We start from the raw sequence: 26,180 nt of genomic DNA, 5'->3' as shown, positions 1-26,180 counted from the left end.
GTGCTTTTAAGTTAAATTACTTGAAGCTATAAAGCCCTTAGGGCACTCCAGTCTTTGACTGAAGTTTTTATTGCGTGTTTGATGTGTTTTTCCCAATTTTTTTTTTTATTTACAAAGAGGAAAGTTTATCAGTAATGGGCTGAAACAGAGAAAATGACTGCAGAGTTTTATTGAAGCATGTATCAACTACACCAGGGTGGCAAATTGAGGTTTAAAAGAAGATATAGTGTCTTAATAAGGTGCTGGACCACCATGAACCACCAGAAGAACTTAGGTGTGTTTTGATCCAGATTCTGATGCAATAAAATACTCTTCCACAGATATTCTTGCTCTGGCCTTTTTTTTTTTTTATTATCAATGTGTGCATTTTTTTGCCTGAAGTTCTCATGACTGAATGTACGGAGCTCGCGGAGATGCTGCACCACTTCTTTGTGACTCCAGAACGCAGAAAGAGCCAGCCACTTGTATTTAGCTGTAAACTAATGGCGCCACTAAAATCATCAGTTTACAATAATCCACGTCTTCTTAAATCCAGCTGTATGTCATTCATCATATTCACGGTAGCGTCGAACCAGACGTGTTGAGGTGGGATGAAGAAGACACGGATTATACCGGATGATGCGATTGAGAGTTTGTAAGTGGGCATTTTTGGGAGGGGGGGGGGGGGTTGTTTGTGTGGGGCACTGTTAGCTTCACGCTAAACATGCACGGCTGGTTGTTTCTGCTTTCTGGAGTCACAAAGATGCAATGCAGGAGGGTTAAAAAAAAAACATCTTTGTGAATTCAATAGACCTACGTATCAGCACATGAAAGGCAAAATACACTCTTTGGGTGAGGCATTGCTGGAAGTGTTCAAGAGGGTTGAGATCTGGTGAGTGTTTCAGCGACAGCAGATGATTCACACTCAGACTGTTCAGTCAGCGGTTGAAGAAGTTGATTTATCGTGTTCGCCCGTCAAAAACTGCAATTTAAAAGACATGTCAACACACTAATCCAGCTGAAAGTTTACTTTTTAAAGTGGGACTAACGTACTTAGTTATAGCTGTCGGGAATCAAATCGCACATTTATACTCCAATCGACCCAAAGTTGGACGATCTTTGGGGGTTTTCCATCAACTTCCCTTCTGTTTGTTGAGCTACACATACCTTGTTGACTTTGAACTCAAGAAATAATACAAATGAAGGTAAGGATGCAACTAATCGGTCATGCATTGGTACTGGCTGGTACTCCCACTGCTGACTACATGGAACACCAGTGTCTAAGTTTAATGCGATGATGTGAATCCTTTTGAAAGTTTTGTAAACGTGTTGGGTCTAATTCGTCTTCATTCTAAAACGGTTTGACAAAGGCCTTAACAACTTTATTATTGACTATTAGTATCTGTATCATTACGGGCCCAGAATTTCAGTAAAATGTTTCATTGCCAGAATTTACAGTGACAAAAACTCCAACACAAGGCTGCCTTCATGTCCTCAATGGAAAAGACAACGTTTCTATATCAGATTCTACGGACATTATTCATGAAAGTATTTACGTTTGTTTTACTATTGGCAAATAAAGAATATTCCCACCAATCCGTATATTAAGTAAACAAATCAAATCAAGCATTAATCAGTATTTCATCCCTGCACATCTCCCCTCTTGAAAATAAACAAAAAACAACACAAAAAAAACCCTGCAAACAAGTCTTTGTGTGTTCAGTTGCATTGACTTTTTTTTTTTTTTTTTTTTTTAATTCTGCGGGCGTCCCCTGACGGTCGTCCCCGGTAGAGCACCGTCACCCCCGCCCGGAGGAGCTGCTCCCACTCCGCTGCCCAAGTTCACAAACCGCTGGCTGCTGCTGCGTTGGGAGTCTGGAGGCTGTCTCTCTCTGTGGGTTTTCACAAGCGCCTCTACGTCGCCTCTTCTGTTGTTGTTGTTTTTTGTTTTATTAATTTGTTTGTTTGGGGTTTTTTTGGGTTTTTTTTTTTTTTGCTTTGGATGAACTTTTGAATAATTTAACTTTTATTTTTGTTGTAGTTGTTGTTGTTGTTGTTGTTTCCGGACAAAAGAATCTTCCGGTTTAACTTTTTGAAGAAAAAAACAAAAAGAGTCTCCGGTGCTGTTTTGTAATCACTGGACGGTGAGTTTTGTTGATGGCGCGGTCGGACCAAGATGGACACGGGTTGTGTGCCGGTTTCGAGACCAGATAGCAGCTAAATGTAGAGAATATTAATTCATCCCCTGGAAAGGTCTTGATTAACAAACGGATGTAGGTCTGAACGGATGCGGAGCCTATAATGAACATTTTCCTCTGAAGTTTTTGGAGAAACTTTTCCCACGGCTCGTCATGTCGGGAGTGGTCCGCACCCTCAGCCGCTGCCTGCTCCCGGCCGAGGCCAGCCGGGATGCGGGGGGCAGCAAGGACAGGAGCCGGGAGAGAAACGCGGCGCAGGAGCGGGAGGCGCGGCGCAGGAGCAGGGAAATAGACGCTATGCTTGCCCGGGAGAGGAGAGCCGTCCGGCGGCTGGTGAAGATCCTCCTGCTCGGGGCCGGGGAGAGCGGAAAGTCCACATTCCTCAAACAGATGCGCATCATTAACGGGCAAGAGTTTGACCAGAAAGCACTGCTGGATTTCCGGGACACTATTTATGAGAATATTCTGAAGGTAAGGAAGTAGATCCAGTCCAGAACACAGTTAGAATCTGTACCATCAACTAGTGCTGTAAACTGATGTGTGTGAGGTGTTGTTGTTTTTTATTATTGTCCAGACCGTGTTAAATGAAGGATGAGAAGCTGATTTTGTACATTTATTATTTATCTAAAGCGGAAACTATTCATTGTGGTGATCGATTAATCACTCTAGTATTCATAATTGATTCATGCAAAAAGTCCTTGCAGCTTCTTTTATGTGAACTTTTTTCCTGATTCTTCTGAAAGTTATTTTTGTTTCAGACAAATAATCCATTAAGCACATGTCAACACGGAGATTTTTTTTTAATTCTTATTTTCTAACACTTTATAGACCAAATCAATCTATTTACGAGGAACATAAATGAAAATAATGGATAGCCGCTGCCCTAATATTGACTTTGTCTTCCCACAGTTGCCTCACACACACTCCCACAAGCACACAGAGAGGTTTGTTGACATAGAACATATTTTTATCCTGAAGTGTGTGTGTGTGTGTGTGTGTGTGTGTGTGTGTGTGTGTGTGTGTGTGAGTGTGAGTGAGAGGGAGAGAGTCCCTTTGTTTGCTGGGTCGCCTTCACTAGCTAACAATACCAGACTATTCCTGAGGGATGAGCACATCCGCCCTGAGTGCCACTCAGCCCAGACAAGATGATAAGAGCCTGTACTTCTACAGCCAAACCAGAAACCCCCCCCCCCCCACACACACACACACACACACAAGATTGTGGATTCTTCACACACTTTACAAACACACACATTCAAAGCATACATGATATGCGTGATGTGAAGGAGCAGAAAGAGAAACGATCATTCTGTTGTCAGAATTGGCCTTCAGCATGGAGAGGGGTTCTAGAAAGATCCTCCAACCTTTGGATGGACACTTACTGTTCCACACTGTGCTGCACAACTGCAAACAAACCGCTAACACAACTGTCCGCCTGGTGGTCGCCCGGTGGTGGGAATCGTGATACGATACCCCGATTCTTAAAGTCTGCCAGGGTACAGTCGTGATGAGGCTGGACAGTTTGCTAGCCACTGAATTACAACTATTAACTCACAAAACGCAACTCCAGTCGGGTTTCATAGTTTGTTCCTGGTTTTTGTTTTTTTGTTTTTTTAAGAAAAATGAAAGTGAAATCATAAACATGGAAAATGAAGTATGAAAAGTAATAACGTGCGGAAAAGGGTCAAGTAGACCCACCGTGACAGTTTTAGAATAGTGATGCACCCAAGATGCAGATGTTCAGGTCTCGCATCAGTTCCACCGTAGTGGGCTCAAAAATAACACCAGCGCGTCATGAGTAGCGGCAGGTTTCGGCCATTTTAAAAGACACATCTGAATCAGTCGGATGTTCATATCAGCTCTTCTCTGGTGCTCGTCATCAATGATGGAGAAACAGTCATATGACTTCCGGGCTTTTCCAAACATTTGTGAAGTAAAAGACAAAAACTTGGTCTTTTTCAAATTCACAGTGTTTGCATGTGTTTTGTCAGTCGGTGAATCAGTATCATTTATGGATACAGATCAAAACATCATTGCACCTCTATGTATTTATACATATACACTACAGCATACACACGATGTGGACAAATTCACCAGTATTCACCAGTACTTGTAATCATGTTTTACAGATCTTTCTTCCCAACTGTCTCTCTGGATTTGTCTTACGACCTTTAATTCTCCAGAGCAGAAACCCACCCTTCAGTGGGCCATTTGTTTATTCCTTCTGTAGAGATCAGCTGGACTTAAAGTATCTGGCATCAACACCCTGGCAGTGCCTCCGGCTACCTTGTTGCATACTGCGCTATGACAGATAAAACAGGCGCCCTGACGCGCTTCTTCCTACCACCCTCTCGATGCCCGTCTCTGCATTCTGAAAAGGAGACTGTTTGGTGAAGGTTGCATACTTGCCCTGGCAACTCCCTTGCCTGAAGATAACTGACTCTTAGTACATGTTTTATAGAGATTTTCCACATCTGTATTCATGCCAGGCCAAACAAAACGTTTATCTAACCAGAATAGAGTTTTATTAAAGCCCAGATGGCCTGCTCATGGAGCTGAGTGACCTGAGGTCACGACAGTGGGCCTCGGTGTCTGTGGCAATAACAAAGCACTCGGTCCTTCCTCTGATTTAAAATGCCTCCCTTCTGAATGGAGGAAGAGTCGGTTGGCCTTCATGTTAACTTTTCATGACACTTCCTCATATGATGGCAAAAGAGGAAGCTCTCGGCCTCGTAATGGTCCAACATCTGATGGCTCTTCTTTGGGGAGTCTGGCTGTGTATCACTGGGTGTCTTTTATCAAACTCCTGTCCCTATTTATGTGGCTCTTTGTGTCTCCGACTTGGAATGTCATGAACAGGTTTGTCTTTGGAACCTTCAGATATACCCCGCCTCTCTAGTTACCTTGTGGAATATTTATTATCTTGTTTTAAATTAAGCAGATTAGTGATATATTTGCCCAAAACGAGACACACTCGTGGTGATAAACTACTGGGAAGTATAAACTTTGGCCTCCAGCAGTCTGGTACAGAACATTTCTGTAGTGGGGGAAATTTCTCATCTCCGTGAATGCAACATACTCCCACAACTTTTTGCTCATTCCTCTGCTCCCTGGACACCCGGCTTGTTTGCACTACAATGAGTGTTTAAACTGTTTGTTTCCGCCTGTTAACAAGCACTGATGTAAAATAACATTAATCTGGCATTTAGAAACTGTTCCAATTGGCCTCTACAGTACATAGAAGTACTTGCACATGTTTCCATATTATTAAAACTTAGTTCAGTAGCACCTTTCAAAGCCAGAACTTGAAATACACTAGAAAGCAATACAATAATAGTGAAGGGCAAGAAAAACCTCAAGAAAATGAATAAAATATAAGGCAGAGAACTGGAGAAAAATTCTACAAGAGAACATCTAAAGGACTGAAACAACCAGTGTTCCCTTAGCGCTCTCTGTTAGCAATATCAACGACATTTGTCAAATAAACAGGTTCAGAGGACATTTTACAGCCGAGCTGTGTCCAGGTTCAGCACCAGTGTCTCTCAAACCGCAGGTGCACTCACGATCCGTTATTGTCCTTGTCGACTTGTACTTCCAGTGTTCTTGAGTTGGCTCTAAATAGCTGTTAAAGTAGAATTACATCATGTTGGTTAATCATGCTGGTGATTGATCTCAAAACTGCTAGAATTCAGTTGCCAGTGGCTACTTAGCCACAGCTAGTCACTCAGTTACTGCCAGGGTTCATTTTTTTTAGCTTAAGTTTCCTCTGAGAATTACGAGCAAGTTTCTGGTACCTGAAAGCAGCACTGCAAGCTAATGGGAGTTTGGTGTGCAGTCACTCTGTGTTAGATAGTGATGAAAAGGGAGTACAGAGTTCCAAGGAGACATGAAAGAGGCGCCATTATTTGGGTTTTTCCAAATATGGATTTTGAAATACTGCATAAGAAAACGTCCTTGGAAACGGCAAAACAAAATAATCGCTCAGGATTGGTTTTGTTTTTTTGAAAAAAGAGCAAATTGGCAAAACAACACTGCAAATCAGAGTAAACCTAATTAGAAAGCAATGTTAAGAAATCTATTTAGAACATTAGAGGAAGAAACTGAAAGCCACAGTAGATCAGAATGTTTCTCTGGCCCTAAAATCAGAAGATGAACGAGCAGAATCTCTCTCCACTGTCAGAGATAGAGAGCAGAGAACAATCGTGACCAAATAAAGGCCGTCAAACACTGAACATTCGAGAAATGAAGCTGTGACATAATCAAGCTGAACAGGAGGAGGACATGTGACACATCCAGACGTTAAGACTGAACCTGGGTCACCTTTATAAGAAGATCCACTGAGACTGTTCACCAAATCTGGGCAGAGGGAGCCTGCACCTCATCAGCTACACTATTGTTCCGTTTGGAAGTGATGCAAAAAACGGATCAAAAAGATTTTAGAGAATTCACCAGCAGTTTGTACTCTAGATAGATGCAAAACTGCAATTAATCAAACTATGGACAGTCAACTAAAGCCCCAAAGTCACCTTCTGACATGAGAAAGACCTGCTGACTAGTGCTGTTACTAACGATTATTTTCATCACTGATCAATCTGTCCATTATCTTCAAATTAATCAGTTTGTAAAATGTCAAGACAAAATCCTCCCAGCCATCCAAGATCCCCAAACTTTAGAATGTAGCAACTCTTCGGCAAATTACTTCCTTTTGATCCAGTAATTGATTAGTTGTTGCAGCTCTCATGCTGACGCATGGCAATCAGCAAGAAGATACTCACTGCACAAATACACACACACACACACACTAAAGATGAAAAAAATGTTTAACAGTCATGACGGGATGTGACTCAAAGGTCATTCACAACAACTTTCTGTAAGTAATCTTACTATTAAAACGCTGGAGTTTCAGTGTGTGTGTGTGTGTGTGTGTGTGTGTTCTTGTACTTGCTACATATTGAGGACTAGAATACATATTTAACCAAGAGACTGAGGACATTTTTGGAAAGTGAGGACATTTTAGCCGGTCCTCCCATCTTCAAAGGGCCGTTTAAAGGTCAAGACTTGGTTTTAGGGTCGAGGTTAGAATCCGGTTCAGGTTAGGTTTAGGGTCAAGGTCAGGGTCAGGCAGTTGGATAAGATGGTTAGGTTTAGGGTGAGGGGCTAGGGAATGTATTATATCAATGAAAATCCTCACAAAGATATAAGTAAAAGGGTGTGTGTGTGTATGTGTGTGTGTGTGTGTGTGTGTGTCATATTGCGGTTACATGGCTGTCTTTGTGTCATTCTGGGATGTCCTCATGTGTTTAGCTTTTGTTCGTCTCACACATACTGGCAAACAAAAACAGCTGCAGCTCTGGAATAAAGAGTCCTGAATAAGGGATCAGACTTAAAAACACACTGTACCCCTTAGTCATAAAGGAACATCCCAGTCAGACTGCGCACACACACACACACACACGTGCACGCGCACACATGCTTACACACCACATCCATGTTATAGCATCCTGCTAACTATGTGAAGGGAAATCTCCTCAGAAGTCTGTGTAATTGTATTTTGTCAGAGATTTTCATGTCTCTGAGAGCTTCATGTTGCTGTAAAACCCGGTGAATATGATATTAAACTACCCAACAAAACGTGACTGAACTTGGAGATTGGGCAAGAATAAGGAGGTTATGACTCACAAACAGAGACACTCATGCCATGTGTACACACGCATCCCACTGTGACCTCTGGAACACGTTCGCAGGCATCGCTCACGGCTGAGTCAGTCAGTGTGTCACTGAATGAATCGTGGAAAGAAACTTCTACAATAACCAAATAAATTTAAAACATGAATGAGATGTGTCTCACAGAGGGCAAATATGAAAATACTAAAAAATAAACTGGGCCAAAGGAATTATTAGATAATAGTAGCGATGTACACATAAAATGTTGCAGAAGTTGCTGAAATGTTTGTCTCTCAGCAGAATTGTGCAAAAACTGCCGGCCAGACTTTCACATAACTTTGATGAGGTGTGTAGCTTAAGCCAAGTAGGAAGCCATTAAACTTTGAGTTTTTTTTTTCCTGAGGCTTGGCTGGCGTATGTGCTGTACCTTCTACTTAAGTAGGCTCTGAATATAAATAAAGAGAATCTGAGATACAAACCGAAAACTGAATATTTGTCTGTGTTGGTTAGTTTGATCACATGAGGAGACCTCCCACACAGATCAGTCCTGACACGAACCACCAGCAGCCGCACATACATATGTTTACTGTATGTGTGTGTGTGTGTGTGTAAGACACATGTGCTGCACTCTTCAAGTGTTGACGTTTTTCCCAGGAAGCAGCTTATATTCTTTCATTCCCCTCTCTGCGGTCAGGAAGCATTTGCGCCATATTGCTGACATTAGAAATTGCAGCTCTTCTCTCGCATGTGTTTCGCTGGTGTCTTAACGTCTCGTGTGTCTCTGCAGGGCATGCGTGTGCTGGTGGATGCCCGCGACAAGCTGGGCATCAGCTGGCAGAGCTGTGAGAACGAGAAGCAGGGAATGCTGGTGATGTCGTGGGAGGGACGCGTGGGCACGTCCGGGGTTGAGCCCATCGAGTTCCAGCTATACGTGATGGCACTGAACGCGCTCTGGGCAGACAGCGGCATACAAGAGGCGTACGCACGGCGCGCTGAGTTCCAGCTGGTGAGTACAATGGAAAACTGGTCCTCCACAGCTTATCAGATGGATTTAAGAAGCTTTATCAAAACAGCTTTGGAAATGGGCTCTTTTCAACATATTTGTTCATTCCTAGAGAGACTGGACATTCTTTTACACGAGGCAGTGATCCAGGCAGGAGTGTGATTAAATTTACCTCCGTCCAGACATTGTCTGACCCTATAAGCAGGATAGCTCATTACAAACGTATGTAGTAGAGGAAGAATCAGATCTGATGACCTCATGTCACGGCGGTGGAGGTTTGCCCTCTGAGTGCCTTAGTAAAGTTTGCATTAACTCCGCTCCTCTTGTGGCAGTATGATTCGATTTGCACTGTAAATTGCAGCAGGTGGTTTTATCGCTGAGACTTATGAAGCTGGTATTCTTCTGGGCATTGAGAGAGTGAGAGAGAGATCAGACTGACAGCCTCACCTCCGCGGCAATATGAGCTGAGCTGATGACACTGACGGGCTACAAATGCATGAAAAAAAAAATCATAATTTCCCAGATGACCAAGGTGATGTCGGCAAATAGCTTGTCGTTCATTCATTGACCAGGAGTCATGTTCCATCACCAGTAATTCACTGTCTGACCTTCTGCACGACAGAGCAGGAATTCATTATTTGTCAAATCCAAAAATAAAAAAAAAACTTATGTATCAAGGTTGCAAACAGCTACTTTGGTAAATTTCACAAAATGAGAAAACGAAGAATTGAAAGCCTTAAACCTGAGTTGAATCCAGCCAGAGGTTGTTGTCAATTCAGGCAATTCCCCCTGCAGTTCCATTAACTTTTCTACGTCAAGTCAGTGACATAAACAGTCTGGAGTGTCAGAAATTTTCACCATTGCTGATGTGCAGAGCTGAATCGTTACGCACGTTTTCACCTGTCAACTAACAGCATAAGTCATCGTGAAGCGCCAACCAACCAACTGAAGCCCGGGGAAGTATTTGTTTCATTATTTTCGTGTAACTCACTTCTCCCTCTTTGTTTTGAGGCTTTCTAAAAGGTGTAATTATTTTCTTCTCAAGTGGGAGTGGAGCTCTGTGTACTTTCATCTGCCTGACTACGCTACACTGAACACAATCTGAAATGGTTCATTGATTGCTGTGTAATTTTTAGTCTTATTAAATGCACGCTGGGCCAAAACTGCGGTTCACACACTTCGCTGGTCTCCTTCTGTTAAATAAATTGTCAAATGAATGGATGTCAGATGAAGGAGTTGTTTTGGGGTTTTTTTTATTGGAAATTCCACAAGCATCTTTACTTCCTCAAATGGGGGGTGGAGCTATCCCAGCTGACACTGGGTGAGAGGTGGGGTTCACCCTGGACGGGTCACCAGTCCATCGCAGGGCCATCAGGAGCAATTAGGGGTTCAGTATCTTGCTCAAGGATACTTGGACGTGGTCAGGGAGGAAGAGAGGATCGAACCAGCGACCCTTCGGTTGCTAGACGGCCGCTCTACCTCTGAGCCATGCTGCCCCTCTTCAAGAAATTTTTGATCACACAAAGCCAAATAGGACAAATTTATGAGTTGGGAATGATAGCCTGATCCTCCCACTCATTGCTTTTGCTCTCGTTGGCTTTGTTTTTAGTGAAAAAGCTCCATGTAGAAGAAATGGAGGCTCTTAGCAAATGAAGAGACACAGATTTCCATCAGAAGCTGGAGGAGAGCACAACAGAACAAACAGAAGAGTGAATATTGGATTTACATAAATGAATGTTGTTATATAAGATGATAATAAATCAATGTCGCGATTGTTCTAGGCCGCAAAACCAAATCGAGTAAAGTAGTTTTTAATGTCCATATTAAATTTCCAGAAAGAGACAAAACAGACGTGTATGAGTATTTGAATCATCTCTAATCACAACGTTTTGAGCTGTTTTCCTCCTCAAAAAACTCAGACATCATTATATTTCTGATATCTGAAGAAAACACGAGACTTTCAGCCGCTAATTTTATGTAAAATATAATTTGTCAGAGCAGAACTGGAGAACCACTCGGTTGAGTACGCAGCTCTGTCAGTGTATATAAATCTGTGTAAAGGACCGAAACAGACGCCTGGTGGTTCAATCCAACCACACGGATGATCACGAACCAGCCTGTCACCGGAGCAAATGTCTCGCCAGCTGCTGTTGTTGCTGGCGCTGGAGTTTGCGAGCTGCTCACTTGTTTGCATTTTATTGCGAGTTCCACCGCTGCTCCAAGCAGTTTGACCTTTTACCTTGTTCCACTTTTATCAGTGACAAAACAATCTGGAGTCAGACAGAAGCTACTTCCGTCTCTCGCTCACTTAGCATACTGTATGTGTGTGAGTGTCTGAGTGTGTGTGTGTGTCAGACTGCCTTGTCTTATCTCGGTCCCTGTATGATAAAGCCAGCATGCTACAGCTGTATAGACCCCAAGACGTCATTCTGACTCAACCAGCTTCAGTCTGGTGACATTTTAAATATTACTTATGGTAAAAAAAAAAAAAGGAAAAATCCCAGAGAAAAGAAAACCACCCATCAACGGATTCAGTTAGCAAGTGCTGTGTGTTTACTGCTTGTTACGGGAGCGCCATGAGTAATAAAAACACATTAACGAGCAATAGGTTGAACATGACGTGTGCCTTTACTACCATGAACACATCCTACAAGAGATTTTTTTATTATCTGTTAAATCTGGGCTCAATAACGGAAATAATTGGCTCTTGGCTCCTGCAGGAGCTCATGAAAAGCAGCTGCTGGTGAGGGTGGATGATGCATCAGTTTAACGATCCGGTTGCATTGATTGGACATCGAAACGGTGCTGTATGTCACCATTTGTTTATTTGGGATCCCCATTAGTGATGATGACTATTCTTCCTGGGCTCCACACATCATTTTTAAAACATGCTATAATCAAATATGGTATAATCAATATCTCTTTATGTGCGTGCCAAAGGTGTCAAAGGCGTATTTGATCAAATGAATCATGGTTCCGTTCCATTTAGTGTCTCAGTCATTCCAGTGAATCAGTGTCGACAGTACCGGGGCCATAATTAGTGTCATATCTTCAACTTACACCCGTGTTTGCCCTGCATCGACGTGTCAAAATACAGTCGCTGCTGTGAAAAGGGCCTTTCGTATTGAAATTCACCCATTCACCAAAACCACAAATTAGAATGAATTCTAAACAGAAACCCAGTTTAAACATCGATAACATATCAGTATTCACGGCTTGTTTGTGCTAAGTATGAAATGGACTCAGACCGATGATACTTTTGCTCTTTTTTAAATGGGATTGTTAGAGAAAATAATCATAGAATATTTCCAGCCGTGCTCACTCTCAGTAGAGAAAGTGTAACGCCTACTGGCCACAGAAATGTCCCTTTAGGGATAAATAAAGAAGGCTATATATCTATTTATCTGTGGGGTAAATGTGCTGAGTTTGATACCCTCCACCCTCCACCCTCCCCATCTCTTGCTCTCTTCTCTCTCTCCACCCCCTGAGAGGTTTTTCTGGGATACCACAGTCAGCTTTTCCCAGGCTCGGCTGGAGCCGGGCCACAGGCCGACGGAGAGTGAGGAAAGAGAGAATCTGATGAGGATGGGAAGAAAGAAAAGAAGTTGAGAGTAGAAGTATGGGAAGGCTGAGAGAGAGAGGGAGTAGTAAAGAGCAGAGATGGTGAGAGAAAAACAAACCCAATGTGAACACATGCAGGGATTTTGTTTAGCCGTAGGCTTCGTACCACACCCTGATAACACACACACACACACTTTGATATCGGATATAAACACTGCAACCTCCTTGGCTTGATAAAAACAAGGCTGGGCACCACGCTGCGACTGTAAATGTCTAATGTTGTCTTTAGTCGTTCACACGCCTGAATAAAGGAGGTATGGATTTAGACTATGTACAGTGTGTGCATGTGCTTGCCTTTGAAGCTCCACACACACACACACACACGTATAAAAGCTATAAATTCTGATGTGTGTGCACCCCCCCCCCCACACACACACACACACACACACTCACCATATGGTTTACTAGATTAGATTTCAACCTGGAAGTCCCTCCGCTGCCTGGAGATGTTTTCTTTCTGGTTTCATGTTGGCTGACTGTATGTATGTAACTTTATATTTAACGACTTGCAGCGTTGGAAAGAGAGGAGGGTATACTGTATTCCCTCCTCTGGGTTTAATGCATCATGTTTTCCAAGTCTTTTCTTTCCTTATATCATCTTCTGAGTGTGTGTGTGTGTGTTTGTTCATGTAGTGTTGATTTTCTATTCGTGGAGAAACGTATCACTTTTTATGGTGTAGTTTGTCGTTACATTCTTATAATTTCCGCTACGATAAGTCCAGAGCATCGCCAGGGCAATGGCACTTAGGACATGAGAAACCAGACAACTGGACCATCTTAGATAACTGAATAAAAATATCAGCCTCCGTCTTCTTTGACTCCAGTTATCCAAAATATCACTGTCCATCCTGGACTTTCATTGTAGCTTCTTTTCCTCTGCCTAATTAACATTGGCTGACATGAGGCTTTTATCTGCACTGGCATGGCAGAGGCTTCTTCTCCATTCAAATGACCCTGTAGTAGACATGGGTTTTTACCAGCTCTAGCTCTAAGACCCACTGATAACAAAACCAAGGTGAGTGCTGTCATTTGTGCCAAATCCACAGCAAGGCTATGATGGTTACAGCCTCTCTGACTGTCTGTCATTTCAAGTTGTACCAAGCTGCATCCAAGTGGCATTCCAAAATTGTTCAGTCTTGCGTTGGGTTTGAAAAAATGGACCTGAGGTCAAGATGTATCAAAGAAACCACTGAAACACTGTCCCTGTCCTCCATGCTGCTTCCTCCTCGACTTTACCCTGTTATCAGCTCCAGGCAACAGAAAGACAACTCACGCTCCGGTGATAAGAAAGGACTCTACAGGCTTTTCGAAGTAGGTTTGAATCCCTGCATGTATGCAGGTATGTGAGGTGGAAAGAAAAGAAGCTGATGACCAAAACTTAAATATCCGTGATGCTTCGTAGAAACAAAACATCCCATGAACTCTTATTTCCATCAGGGTTAATAATGTCCACAAAGGGAAGGTTTGATTTTGCTAGTGCTGATGGTAGAATGACAATAGAACAAGATTCTCAGAGGAGGTCGACCCAAACAACAGTGCAGCGAAGAGATGAGAAACTTGATGCTTAAGGTCTTAAAGCGTTTGGATTGGTAGCTTTTGATTCAACGAGTCACTTTTTAGTGGCATTAAATGGTCAATAATAGAGTTTATATACCATCGTAGGGGAAGCAGAGCTGTGGCACACCCAGTTGCACATGCATTACAAGTTACTCACATGTACCTGCAAGTATGTATGCGCGCGCGCACACACACACACACACACACACACACACACACTAGAATGTGAGTCTATTCAGGTCTTTGCTGCAATAAAGCCCCTAATCTGCCCATACATGTCATGAATGGAGACATTCCTCCCACTTTACTCAACCACACTCACTTGCACACAAATACACACACACACCCACACTCACACAGTCATACACATGTCCATTTTTGCTACTTGTAGCTCCGTATTACAATGCACTAGAACCTAATTTACAGTGCCAAGGATGATTTTATTTCATGTTTGATTTTGAAGCTTTCACTGCATCATAATCGGAATCTTTGATCACTGGTCAGGACACTGAATGTGACTGGAAATGGTCTGTGTGTGTGTGTGTGTGTGTGTGTGTGTGTGCATGCATGTCTGCCTGTGTTTGCATATCCCTTCATCTCTGGGAATTCCCCTCTCCCTGCCTTTCCCTTTGACCAACCCCTCCTCTTGTTCATGTCCTGCTGAACCAATCAGAGTCCAAGCCTTTGTGTTTCCTACTGCAGAGACATTGTAGGTCAGCGGCGGGGTCGAAGGGTCACATCTCAGCCGCACTGCGGTCGAGTTTCCTTGTTGTAACTCTACATGTTCTGGGCTGACAGAGATTAATTTAACAGCGGCAGTCAGTGGGACAAGAGAAGAACATCTGCAGTGTTTTGTAAAATGTTGCTGACAGGAGGCTTTAAAAGGTGTGCGTGTGTGTGTGTGTGTGTGTGTGTGTGAGATTGGAGAGGTAATTTTGTCTCTCAGTTCAGACCCACCCCATACACAGACAGCTGTTTCCTGTTGAATTTGTGCTTGTGAGGAAGGAGGAAGAGAAGTTTGAAAACTATTGTTATGAAGGAACATGTTTAAGGATTGACGCTGACTTAATAAAACTGCAATTCAAGCTCCAGTGTGTTATTTGTGGTTTGTACTCAGTGTGTTTTTTATTAGAGGCTGATGTTTTTCAAGTTATCAGCCAATTTACAGTAAATCATATTAACTTCAACACAAAAACAAACAATTTTGGAGCCCTGCTGTAAACTGAAAGTACTTTTTTTCTGTTCATTTGCTGCTTGTGTTCATTTCGGGGCCTAATTATCATGCTTATTTGTCAGCTGTGTAATCCATTACAGTCTGAATTTAAACCACAGACCCAGTTATTTAATATTGTTAGACATGAATGCAGACATGTTTACTCCCTGCTAGGTGCGTTTTGTTTTTTAAAAGGAACTGAACTAAACTGGTACCTTCGAATGGCAGATTAAATTCATCCATGATCTAACCAGCCTTCTGGAGAGCTTAATAATCATCAGCTGATTTTAATCAGGTGTGGAGGTCAGGGGCCGGGAGACGTCTCAAACACGCGGGGCAGCAAGAAATGCTAATCTGGAATATCTCCGATTTTCTGATCGTGCAACTGGAAGCATCAGCATTAAAACAGAGGAGAAATAATAAAGTGGTGCGGTGATGTCATGCTTTCAGCCATAAGTGGCAATTTAAGTGTGATCCAGTTCGTCACTTCAGAGCCACCTGCTCACCTGGGGCCAGCATCACAATCAGTTCTCCAGAACTTCAAGTTCAATTCAGGATTTTTACTATTTCAGAAGGTGGACATCGTCTACTCATCTGTCAATTCTCACTCACCGTGTCATTTTACAGTGATATTTTACTCAAATGTACTTCCCTGTTCAAGTACTCATTAAAAGGTGATGTTTCATTCCCTCCAGCATCACTAATTTGTGAGTCCAGAAAGCAGGAAGAGCCAGCCACCTGTATTTAGCCTGAAGCTGACAGCAACTGGAAGCTAACAGTAGTGACAATAACAAAACAAGAAATGCAAAATTATCCCCCAAAAATTGTGGGTTTACGGTTGAGAAGCGCACCATCCAATATGTCCACTTTATCCAGCCGTATGCTCACAAACACTCAAGACACCATTTTGTAAGCGCTTGAAAGACAAAATACTCTTTTTGAGGGAACTATTGCTATACAGCCATTTGCTTGTTATACATGCCTTTGCATGCATAACACAGTGACTGATATCGGTGCTTTGTTCTTGTTGAACTATTACTAATACGTGTATTTACTGATTTGAATCATCCTCCAAAGGCTATTTAACAACCATACTTTCGCCACTGAGAGAATGATGCCAATATTAAAGTCCATAAAAGTGCAGCCCTTTTATTTAATGGAATACACAGTTGTGATTATAGTTGGATGTCCTCGGGCCTTAAAGATGAGGCAGTAATATTTAATACGTCTATTTGCTTTCACGTTCACGGAGTCAGCGTGTTTTGTCAGCTTTGCTTCTTGGCTTTGTCTGCAGTCGTGATGAACAGATCGGTCTCCATTATGGGCTCAGCTCTGACCGTCCAGACAACAGTAGCAGTCTTGTTACAGTCCTGTCACCGCTTCACTTCCCATTTGACAATTTCGCTCAAAAGTACACTAAATGTGATCAGAGCAGAGTCATCTCACTTCACGAAGCAGAAATGCACCCCAGCCAGTTCACGAGAGCTCACCTTTAACATTTGCTGGGCCTGATAAGGAAAAAGGCATCAGGGGTTGCTTTGTGGTATACTCTACTACAACCTCTATGGTAATTAAATAAGGAAGAAATACAAGAGATGACATTGTTTCAATAATCATATTAAGGGCTTTAACATGATCATCCGTATCTGTTAACTGTGGTTCATGTGTAATAGGATGACTCAGTTCCATTTTGTGGGTGTAATACATTTTTCTTTCCCTTCCTGTCTGCAGAGTGAGTCGGTCAAATACTTCCTGGATAACTTGGATCGCATCGGTCAACTGGTGAGTCACTCTGACATCCTCATATTTTACTTGCATTTCTTCACCTCCTCCAACTTGAGGAAAAATGTCTCCCTTTCTCAGAACTACACCCCGAACAGGCAGGATATCTTGTTTGCCAGGAAGGCAACGAAGGGCATCGTCGAGCATGACTTTGTTATCAAAAAGATTCCTTTCAAGATGGTGGACGTTGGCGGGCAGCGGTCCCAGAGGCAGAAGTGGTTTCAGTGTTTCGATGGGATCACTTCGATTCTCTTCATGGTTTCGTCATCAGAGTACGATCAGGTAGGCAGACATTCGAGCCCGGAGAGAGTCCTCACGTAAGAGTGATGCAGGGATGAGCCAAACAGTGTGACCATTATTCCTTCAACTTTCCAAATTACGAAATGGACAAGAAACATCAGAAGGACAACATTTGGGGTTTGCACAAAGCTCTCTTTGTGGTTGGTTCAGTAAACTGGATTGTTCCCTTGGGCCTTCAAATAAACAGTCATATGATGATGATTAAATTCTTAATTGATGTGTTGGTGTAAAGATAAAACCAGCATGTGTCCTCAGTTGATTTCCAATCCTTCCTGCTCGTTTCGGAGTTGGACTGTTAATGCTGTCACATTTAGTTTGCTGGATTTAGAGCTAATTACATCTTGTAACTATATTATTTATTCATAATAGAGTGGAACAGGAAATGAGGTCTAAAGCCTCAGACATAAATTTGGTTCCCCAATGTGTTTTCGGTTAAATGCCTGAAGTTGTCAAGGTTGGTTGTGTGGAAGGACCCGAATGCAGAAAATGGCAAAGAGGCAGGATATAAAGAACTTAAATTCATTAGTAATGAAAATAAACTTAAAACAACCCAAGGAACACAGGAGGATCAAACAAGAACTGAGTCAGAGAAACAAACTAAACCACAAACTCAAGTGATGACACAACAAGAAACAGGCGAGAGAACACAGGGAGTAAGCTGATTCGACGAGAGACACTAGGACCAGGGCTGTGACTGACGAGGACCAACGAACCGACAAGAAACAGGTGAAGGACGCAAAAAGGCAGTAAAGAAACCAAGACAGGAAATAACACGAATACACGCAGGGGAAGAACATTTCAAAATAAAACAGTAACTTACATTAGCAGAGCCAAAGAAGACTGAACACTACAACTCTCAACAGGAGGAAAGAATAACTGTGAAATAAAAGAAGGGCCACGGCAAATGAACCTGAAACTAACGTCATCATAGAAAATATAAGTCAGCAGACGGTCATGGCAGAATCAAGATCTGCTGTTCACACAAGCTTAAGATGGGTTCAAGTTTTGTTCTAAGGCAAAACACAGGTAAATTAACACATTCAAAGCTTTTCATTTTTCTTAAAAACGGCAGTGGCTAACGAGCGGCTGAACCACTTTCGAAGTTGTCGCACCATAGAATAAAGTTAGTCAGATGCACTTCTAACTATAACACAAATCAACATTCTAGGGTGAAGACCTGGTGGAAGGTCAACGTAAGGTTAGGGAAGAAGTGGTTGTGTACATCAGTGTAGTCTGAGGTGGTAGAAAGGTGTGTGTGTGTGTGTGTGTGTGTGTGTGAGAGAGAGAGAGAGAGAGAGAGAGAGCTCCCAGCACTTGTGGGATTCAATGTGATAACGCTGGGCCACAACGCTGGAACTTTGGAGTGCATATGTATGTTAACGATGTCTAACGTGTGTGTGTGTGTGTGTATGTGTGTGTGTGTGTGTGTGTGTGTGTGCGCGCGCGTGTGGTTACAGGTCTTGATGGAGGACCGCAGGACAAACCGTTTGGTGGAGAGTATGAACATATTCGAGACGATTGTTAACAACAAGCTCTTCCTCAACGTTTCCATCATCCTCTTCCTAAACAAAACAGACCTGTTGGTGGAAAAGATTCGAACTGCAGACATCCGCAAGAACTTCCCTGAGTTCCGAGGAGACACACACAGGCTGGAGGACGTACAGGTATAAACACACGGTTTTCTTGTTTTTTATTGTTTATAGCACAATGAGGAACCAGTTCCTTGTTTTCAGTAAATCTCAGCCTCAAGCTCCTTTTTCTACTGAGAGTGACAGAATCCTTGAGAGTAACTGCAGTGTTTTTAGCACTTCAAATGTCATTTGCTCACTCAGCAAGCAAAGCACAAATTTGACTATTTACACCACTTCTTGTGTCACTTTCTGTGTGTACAAAGTAATGCGACACCAGTAAATGTGTTGAGGTGAGATGCATCTTACCAGTTCTCTGTCTTATGACCAGTGCTTAATTTGTAAATCATAAGGAACCGGAACGCAAAGTACATATGACACCCCAGCAGTGACGAGATGGACTCAGGTCCCGGAACGCACAGAAAAACAACAACATGTAAAATCATTGTTTAATTTGTAAATCATAAGGTGCCAGAACGCCAAGTACATATGACGGCTCAGGGGTGAGAGAGGGGCACAGGTCCCGGAACGTATCCAGAAAACAACATACAAATGCCCACCTGCCATGATGTGGGACTTACAAGCCTCCATTTCAAATAGTACCCATGGTATCAATGTTATGACGATAATTCACAGTTATTTAGCCTCCTCTGCACAGCACAGGTGAATGCCCACATCACCACAGGTGGGACTTGGAGTCTACAGTCAACAATTCGTTTCTCAACAGGTCTAACTTGTAAAACAAACAAAAAAGAGCTCACAATAAATCACACAAATCTTCCATTATTATTATTATCACGGTATTTCAAGATTGGCACGGCGGCCTATTATGAGACGGTATGCTCACCATTTAGTTGTCCAAGACACCCCGCATCACGTTAGACCCGGCTTGGCTAGCTGGAGGTGAACCTGGCTCGCTGCGGCGGCGCTAGCCTCCAGACCCGGCTTGGCTAGCTGGAGGTGAACTTGGCTCGCTGCGGCGGCGCTAGCCTCCAGACCCGGCTTGGCTAGCTGGAGGTGAACGTGGCTCGCTGTGGCGGCGCTAGCCTCCTGCCCCGGCTTGGCTTGCTGAAGGTGAACCTGGCTCGCTGTGGCGGCGCTAGCCTCCTGCTGCAGCCGATTTTGATCGTCAACATGACCGCTGCAGCTGCCCTCGTCCCCCGCTTGTGGAGGCTTTTCTGACTCATTTTAAGCGTCATGCGACTCTCTCTTCTTGTTGAAAAAACAGCTAATTTAACTCTTTTGGACATGTTGGCGTTGAAATAGGAACTGTTTATTTCCTCTCTGCTTGCTCCTCAGAGGCGGCGAATTTCGCAAGGTTACTTGTTTGTGTCAGGGGCGTGGTTTGTTGGCATCGGCGCGTCAACAGATCTACGACTCTTTCAAATGACGTTGAATCTTAATAAACAACATGGAATTCTAAGGATTTGGTCTGTAAATGTACCTTTGCACATTATTGTTGCATTTTAAACATTTTTTAAAACGTTTTCATATTTTCTTGTAAAACAAGAGGTACCGGATCTGCCCAAATAAGTACCGGAACACAGGGAGGCCAAAATTCAGAGGTGCCGGATCTTGTTCCGGCAGGATCCGGCTCAAATTAACCCTTGTGTATGACTCAATAGTCCCATGATCTGGCTAGTTTAAGGTCCTAGATTCCCCTAATATGTCCCCAATTGTAGGTCCATAATTTAACACCAGAAGAGCATTTGTTCAAATGCACCTCCAAGGTACACCGTTTCTTTTTCTTTTTTTTACCTTTTGCCATTTCTACAATCACCACACACTGGTGGAAGTCCCATCTGAAAACTCGTTAAGATGGCCCTTCAGTTGAAGAGGGATTCCTTTGTGCAGTGGCGGAGCTGAGGCAAGGCACTCGTATCCCTGTGAGCATCGCAGCTGTCCTTAGATGCTGTGCCTGAATGCTTCCAATTTCAATTTTGCTGCAATTGGAATTGCAATAAACTGACTAAAATAATGCGGCAGTAGCTACATCACAATGTTGATTTGAACAAAGTTTATGCTTTGTCGCATCTTTCTTAAAACAACTTTTAAAGTGCTTGTTTTCTAAAAGGGGTTCAGAAAGTTGGACTTAGTCTTTGGTTGTTTTGGGCTTCATAATCTTGAGTTGGAACAGGTCGCTGACCTCAGACCTGGACACATGCTGTGTTGTCCAGAGTTGAAGTATGTGAGAATGTGACAGTTGCATATTTTAAAAGAGAATACCGATGCAGCACCAGCTCCTCCAGAGTCGGTGGGATTATGGGTCCTTTGTCATCCTGCCAGGATACTGACTCTCCTTAAGTCAGTTTTTGTGTGTCTCAGAGTAAGTAAACCCTGATTTTGTTTCAGATGGTTCACTCAACTTGTTTTGGAGTAAATGGATTTAAAACTAAATGGTCCCGCTGCAGTTTTACTGCACAAACAGACCCGGGACTGAATTATCTGTCAGGCTGCCAAGAATGGCCCGCGTTACAGATAATGAGAAGCTCAGAAGGGAGAAAAGATAAATGTCAGAGAGAAAGCTTCCTGACTGAGGTCTATATTCTCTTTGGTCCATAATTCCTCCTTTTCTAAAAGGCTTCTAGAGGTGGTTAGAGATCTCTGAGGCTGGGGGTTTTTCAGAAGTGATGTTTCACTCCAACTCCCACTGTTGGAGTGGATTGTGTGTGATGTAAAGCGCTCACACCGCTCAGTGGAAGGCATCTGCGGACCGTCCTGGCAGATAGCAATCAGAGCTCAGAGGAAGTCGAATGAGTCGTTGCTCAGGACGAGGAACTTGAAGCGTTTCTCTCGTTCATGTGCATCTTAATCGGAGGAGGAAGATAGGCGTTTGTGCGGTTGCCATCGTAACCAGCCTTCATCGTATGGGCTTGTACTGCTGTAGCACTCTCACGTGCTGTCTGTTATTTGGCGCAATGAGAAAAATCCGGCGAGGTTTGTGAAACGACCCGTGACAGCCGACCAAAGTGTCTGACAGGTTTGATATTCAGATGAATGTTGGACGGCTTTAATGAGTCGGGACGGTTGCAAATTCGTTACGTCAGACTTTATTCGGGAAAGGGAATTTATATCTCCTGTCATGCATGTTTTTTTTAGTTAAAAAAAAACAGCACTCAAAGTGACCGTTAAAAAAAATGCAAAAACAGAGGAAGATTTTCAGAAATTTGCCATTTTCCATCTTTTTTAACGCAATAATCCCAATAGTAAAGGCTGTCTCTTTTTCATTCAGGCGTTCCTGGTTCAGTCCTTCAGCCGCAAGAGGAGAAACAGAGGGAAGCCGCTGTTCCACCACTTCACCACCGCAGTGGATACAGAAAATATACGTTTTGTCTTCCACGCCGTCAAGGACACCATCCTGCAGGAAAATCTCAAAGATATCATGCTGCAGTGACCTTCAGACTGCAGCTCCTCTGACTCCAAACTGTGAATCAGGCCTCCATTGTTCCCACACTACAGCCTATAAGCCCAATTTAACACTGACCTGTGGAGCAGTACGTTGACCCACAGAGTGGATCGAACTGAAAACTGAACCTGTGGAGCCACATAGTGACCCTGCTGGCCCACATCGGCCCCCGTGGAAAGGGTCTACAAGGACAAGATCCTGCATTTAACCTGTATAAGTGTGTGTCTGCTGGAAAGACTTATTCACTTGTCGTTACACACAGGTTATTCAAGGTTTTCGGAAAAAAAAAAGGATAGAAAAATAGAGAGAGAGAGAGAAGCAGCCACTATCTGACATAAGCACTGAAAGTGTTTTTACTCTTCCTTGTGTATATACAACTGATGACAAGCCTGTCACTAAACCGAGTCAGACTGCTGGGGCTGATACGCAGCAGGGTCAAGCTGTGTGGGAAGAGAGTGCGAGAGAGAGAGAGAGAGAGAGAGAGAGATAACAGATTAGAGAGCTGAAGAATGCCTTGTTCTACCACACTCATGACAGAGCGAGAGCCGAGGCTGTGGCTGCACCGGTCATATGCTGCGTGATGTGATAAGGTTGCACAAGTGTTCCTGTCAATGAACTTCAGCAGAGGAAAGAGATTGCGTCTCTTATGCTTGTCCTCTCCTCTACTGTTTCTCCTCCCCAGCTTGTATTTATTCTCTTCACCCGGCCGTCACAGGAGAGATGAACAGCTGCAGATAAGACTCCTCCTCCTCCTCCTCCTCCTCCTCCTCCTCCTCTTGAGCACAATAGAGAGATTGTTCCTCTCCAGCAGAAACAGTTGACTGTCAAATTAGAGAAAAACGCACATCCCGAAACAAACCTGGTTTCACATGAATTACGTTTAATCTCTGCTCCTCTCATCATCATCATCATCATCGTAGTAGAAGTACCACTACAGCCTAAACTCAGATGGAAGTAGATTGTACAGCATCAGTGACCTTAACAAGTACTTTTGGGTATACGGTGAAACTTTTAGGTCCTGTAAACACGAAGGGAGCAACAGAGTTGGACTGTGAATTATCTGATCCGGGGATGAACATTTTGGACTTCTGTAGCCGTCAGGGTGGACAGCAGGGTTGGGTACCGACCAAATTACCTTGGTACTACCGAGTACCAGTTTGTGTTCAATAAATAAGCCCAGATTCAGGACTAACAAGTGCATCTAGTCGGTTGTTCACACCAGAGGAACAGGAATGGTGCCTTTTCACAAATTTTGAAACGTTCCAAGCATCATCTAATTAATTTCTTCCAAACGCCCTTCAAAATCAGATCTGAAGCCTTGTTTGTTGGTTGTTTCTGGCAAATCATTTTTAAAAATGAATGAACAACTTTTTTTTTTTTTTAATGTGCCGTTAACCTCTTAAAAGAGTTTAGAAGACATTACAGATACGTACAATTCCCCAAGTTAGATCGTTTGCGCCGTGGTGGTATTACGTGTCGGGACATTTCTGACAGTGTCGCTTCAACCAAGTGGGAAAAAAAAGAAAACAAACAAACAAACAAACCAAAAAAAAAGTCATTCTTTAAAACTTTCTCGCCAGTTACACTTAGTTTTAGTTCAGAAACAGATGTAGACAATGTTTACTGTTCAACCCTCATCCGGCAGATATTTTATGTTTCCGTCTTACACATAACAATTACTGATTTCTCTTTGTGAAAACTGAATGCGGACTATTGGTCAGACAACGCGAGTCATTTGATGATGTCACCTTTACGTTCAGACCTGTTAAAGCTGCACTGATCCATATATTTATATTAACAGCGGAACCGTGACCGTGTAATGAAGATGGTTGACTTGTTGTGATTAACCTGAGAACTGTCAGCGAGCTCATGGCGGCTCATTTGTCCCCGTTGCAGATAATAAAACGTCTCAGCTACAGGGCTTGGTATCGGCGAGGACCTCGCAGTCTTCGTTTTACCACGAAATATTGTGATATGATGTGATTCATTCTGTGATACCGAAACAGCATCTGAAGTAGAGCTAAGCAATAGAGACGAAATCAAATATCACAGTATTTTCTGACCAAATACCTCGATTACTGTAAAAATGTTGAGGAGATGACTATTGGTGCTTTGTCCAAAAAAAAAACAAAAAAACAACAGCACTGAGATTTTTAATAAATTATCAATAGTAAAGTAGATGTCATAGCTAAGTTGGTTAAAGCAAATAAGCTTGAACAGTCAAGTAAGTTAGAAATACTTCACTTTACTGTAATACAACCTTTGAACCCAGGAAAAGACAAAACCTGATGCAATATCACAAAATCTGAGAGGGTGTCTGGTCCTGTACCTCAATATGGACGTATCCATCAGTCTGAAACATTGCTGCACGGGCAAAAATACGATTTTAAGGCGATGTATAATGACTCAATATCCATACAGTATCTTGGAAAAAAATATTGCAATACTCATTGATTTGTTCATTTTATTGCACGGCCCTAAACATTCAAAACACTACTCAGCACCTAAATCACTAATGAAAAGGATAGTATTTTGCAGCGCTTTAAGTCTGTTTTAGCATTGAAATATAGCTCCATGTAGCATACTGTTGCTATGGTTACTGACAGATAAATATTCCACTGGTGTAGCACTGTGGTTAAACTGGTTTTAAGAAGTATGTTGAGGTTTTAAACGGAAAACTGCAAACCCACTTAAATAGTGTGTGTGTGCCTGTGTGTGCGCCTGCGTGTGTGTGTGTGTGTGTGTGTGTGTGTGTGTGTGTGTGTGTGTGTGTTTTCAAATCTGCTACAATTTCAAACCATGTTTTTCTGTTTATGACTGTTTGAAATTTGACTCCCAACATTCGTATGATGTAGATTTTTGGTACGCAGGAGGACAGGAGTCTAAATGGTTTGGAGGGGGAATGAAGCTCATCATCAGCACTTCCACATGCCTTATTATTACATAATACTGTATTAAACTCTGTAATTTATACTTTGTGTGTTTGCATCGTGTCATGCGGCCCTCTTTGATCCTGTTCATACTTCCTGTACATAGAATACTGTAAGTGTCACTGTGTGTAAGCCTGCGATACGTACACCACTCTGTAACAGTATCACTGTAACTGTACTGCAACTAACCTAAAGTTTCCGCTCACACACGTTTTTCTACATGTCGTCATTGCACTGGATGTGTCTTGAGAGAAAACCACCAGCAAGGAAAATGTTTTTTTTTTTCTTTTAAAAGGCAATGAAACAAATAAACAGATGGCGGATGACTTTGAAAGGCGAGCAGGATGAGGAGACGGAGGGGGGTCTGCCACGGCTCCCTCGTGCTCTTCTTGTTTGGTCTTCTGCTTTTTGTTTTTTGTTTCCCAGTGCCTTGGCTCTGTGCTCTGTGGTGAAATACACTGCCGTTTGCTGACATACTGGTTCTTTTTTATTTTTATTTATTTTCCTCTCTGTGTGTTCTGATTGTGTGTATTGCAAAGCAAGAGGTCAAGAGTGTGTTGGAAAGTGAAAAGGGGAGGAAAGATTAGTGGAGGGGCTAAAGAAAAGGGAGAGGGTGGATGAATTTTTCAAAGAACACAAATTTTTGGCGGGGGAATAAAGAACATCGATCCCTTTCTCTCATCTGTTAGGGAGCTGAGACCTACAGACCGGCTGAATGCTTGTCAGCTTAGCATAATGAGCGGTAGTGGATGGGCAGGTTAGCAGCAGTCGCTCTTCTGGAGCCGTCGAGCGGTGTGATGCTGGGTCAAATCATTCCACCCAGTAAGAAAATAGTTCTGACTGGATCTAAATTATTATTTCACTGTGGATATTATGCACAACAACAACTCTTTTGGGAG

General features: G+C 42.8%; 1 protein-coding gene across 2 annotated transcripts; it reads left to right on the top strand.

The window, feature by feature from the left end:
* The first annotated feature begins 1,819 nt into the window (after positions 1–1,819).
* Positions 1,820–25,755, top strand: gna12a (guanine nucleotide binding protein (G protein) alpha 12a). 2 transcript variants are annotated; one of them, XM_086211961.1, is made up of 6 exons: positions 1,820–2,648; positions 8,629–8,847; positions 16,967–17,017; positions 17,099–17,299; positions 18,775–18,981; positions 22,178–25,755. In XM_086211961.1, exons 1-6 carry the CDS (start codon positions 2,331–2,333, stop codon positions 22,337–22,339), a joined length of 1,158 nt encoding a protein of 385 aa, XP_086068087.1. In that variant the 5' UTR covers positions 1,820–2,330; the 3' UTR covers positions 22,340–25,755. The 2 variants fall into 2 exon arrangements, with proteins under 2 accessions (XP_086068087.1, XP_086068086.1); XM_086211960.1 differs by having other exon boundaries at positions 2,111–2,123; positions 2,301–2,648; positions 16,967–17,299.
* Positions 25,756–26,180: the final 425 nt, after the last annotated feature.

Source organism: Aulostomus chinensis, chromosome 8, assembly GCF_037954235.1.
Source record: "Aulostomus chinensis isolate RoL2024-O1b breed Wild chromosome 8, RoL_Achi_v1.0, whole genome shotgun sequence".
NCBI lineage: Eukaryota > Metazoa > Chordata > Actinopteri > Syngnathiformes > Aulostomidae > Aulostomus > Aulostomus chinensis.
Note: the sequence above shows the minus strand (reverse complement) of the source record. Positions and strands in the feature narration are given on the sequence as shown.

Bases quoted from the DNA above. Each gene is read 5' to 3' on its own strand.
- gna12a (XM_086211960.1), top strand. From the start codon at position 2,331: ATGTCGGGAGTGGTCCGCACCCTCAGCCGCTGCCTGCTCCCGGCCGAG. The intron at 2,649-8,628 runs GTAAGGAAGTAG...GTGTCTCTGCAG, and splicing joins TTTATGAGAATATTCTGAAG to GGCATGCGTGTGCTGGTGGA. The intron at 8,848-16,966 runs GTGAGTACAATG...TCCTGTCTGCAG, and splicing joins GGCGCGCTGAGTTCCAGCTG to AGTGAGTCGGTCAAATACTT.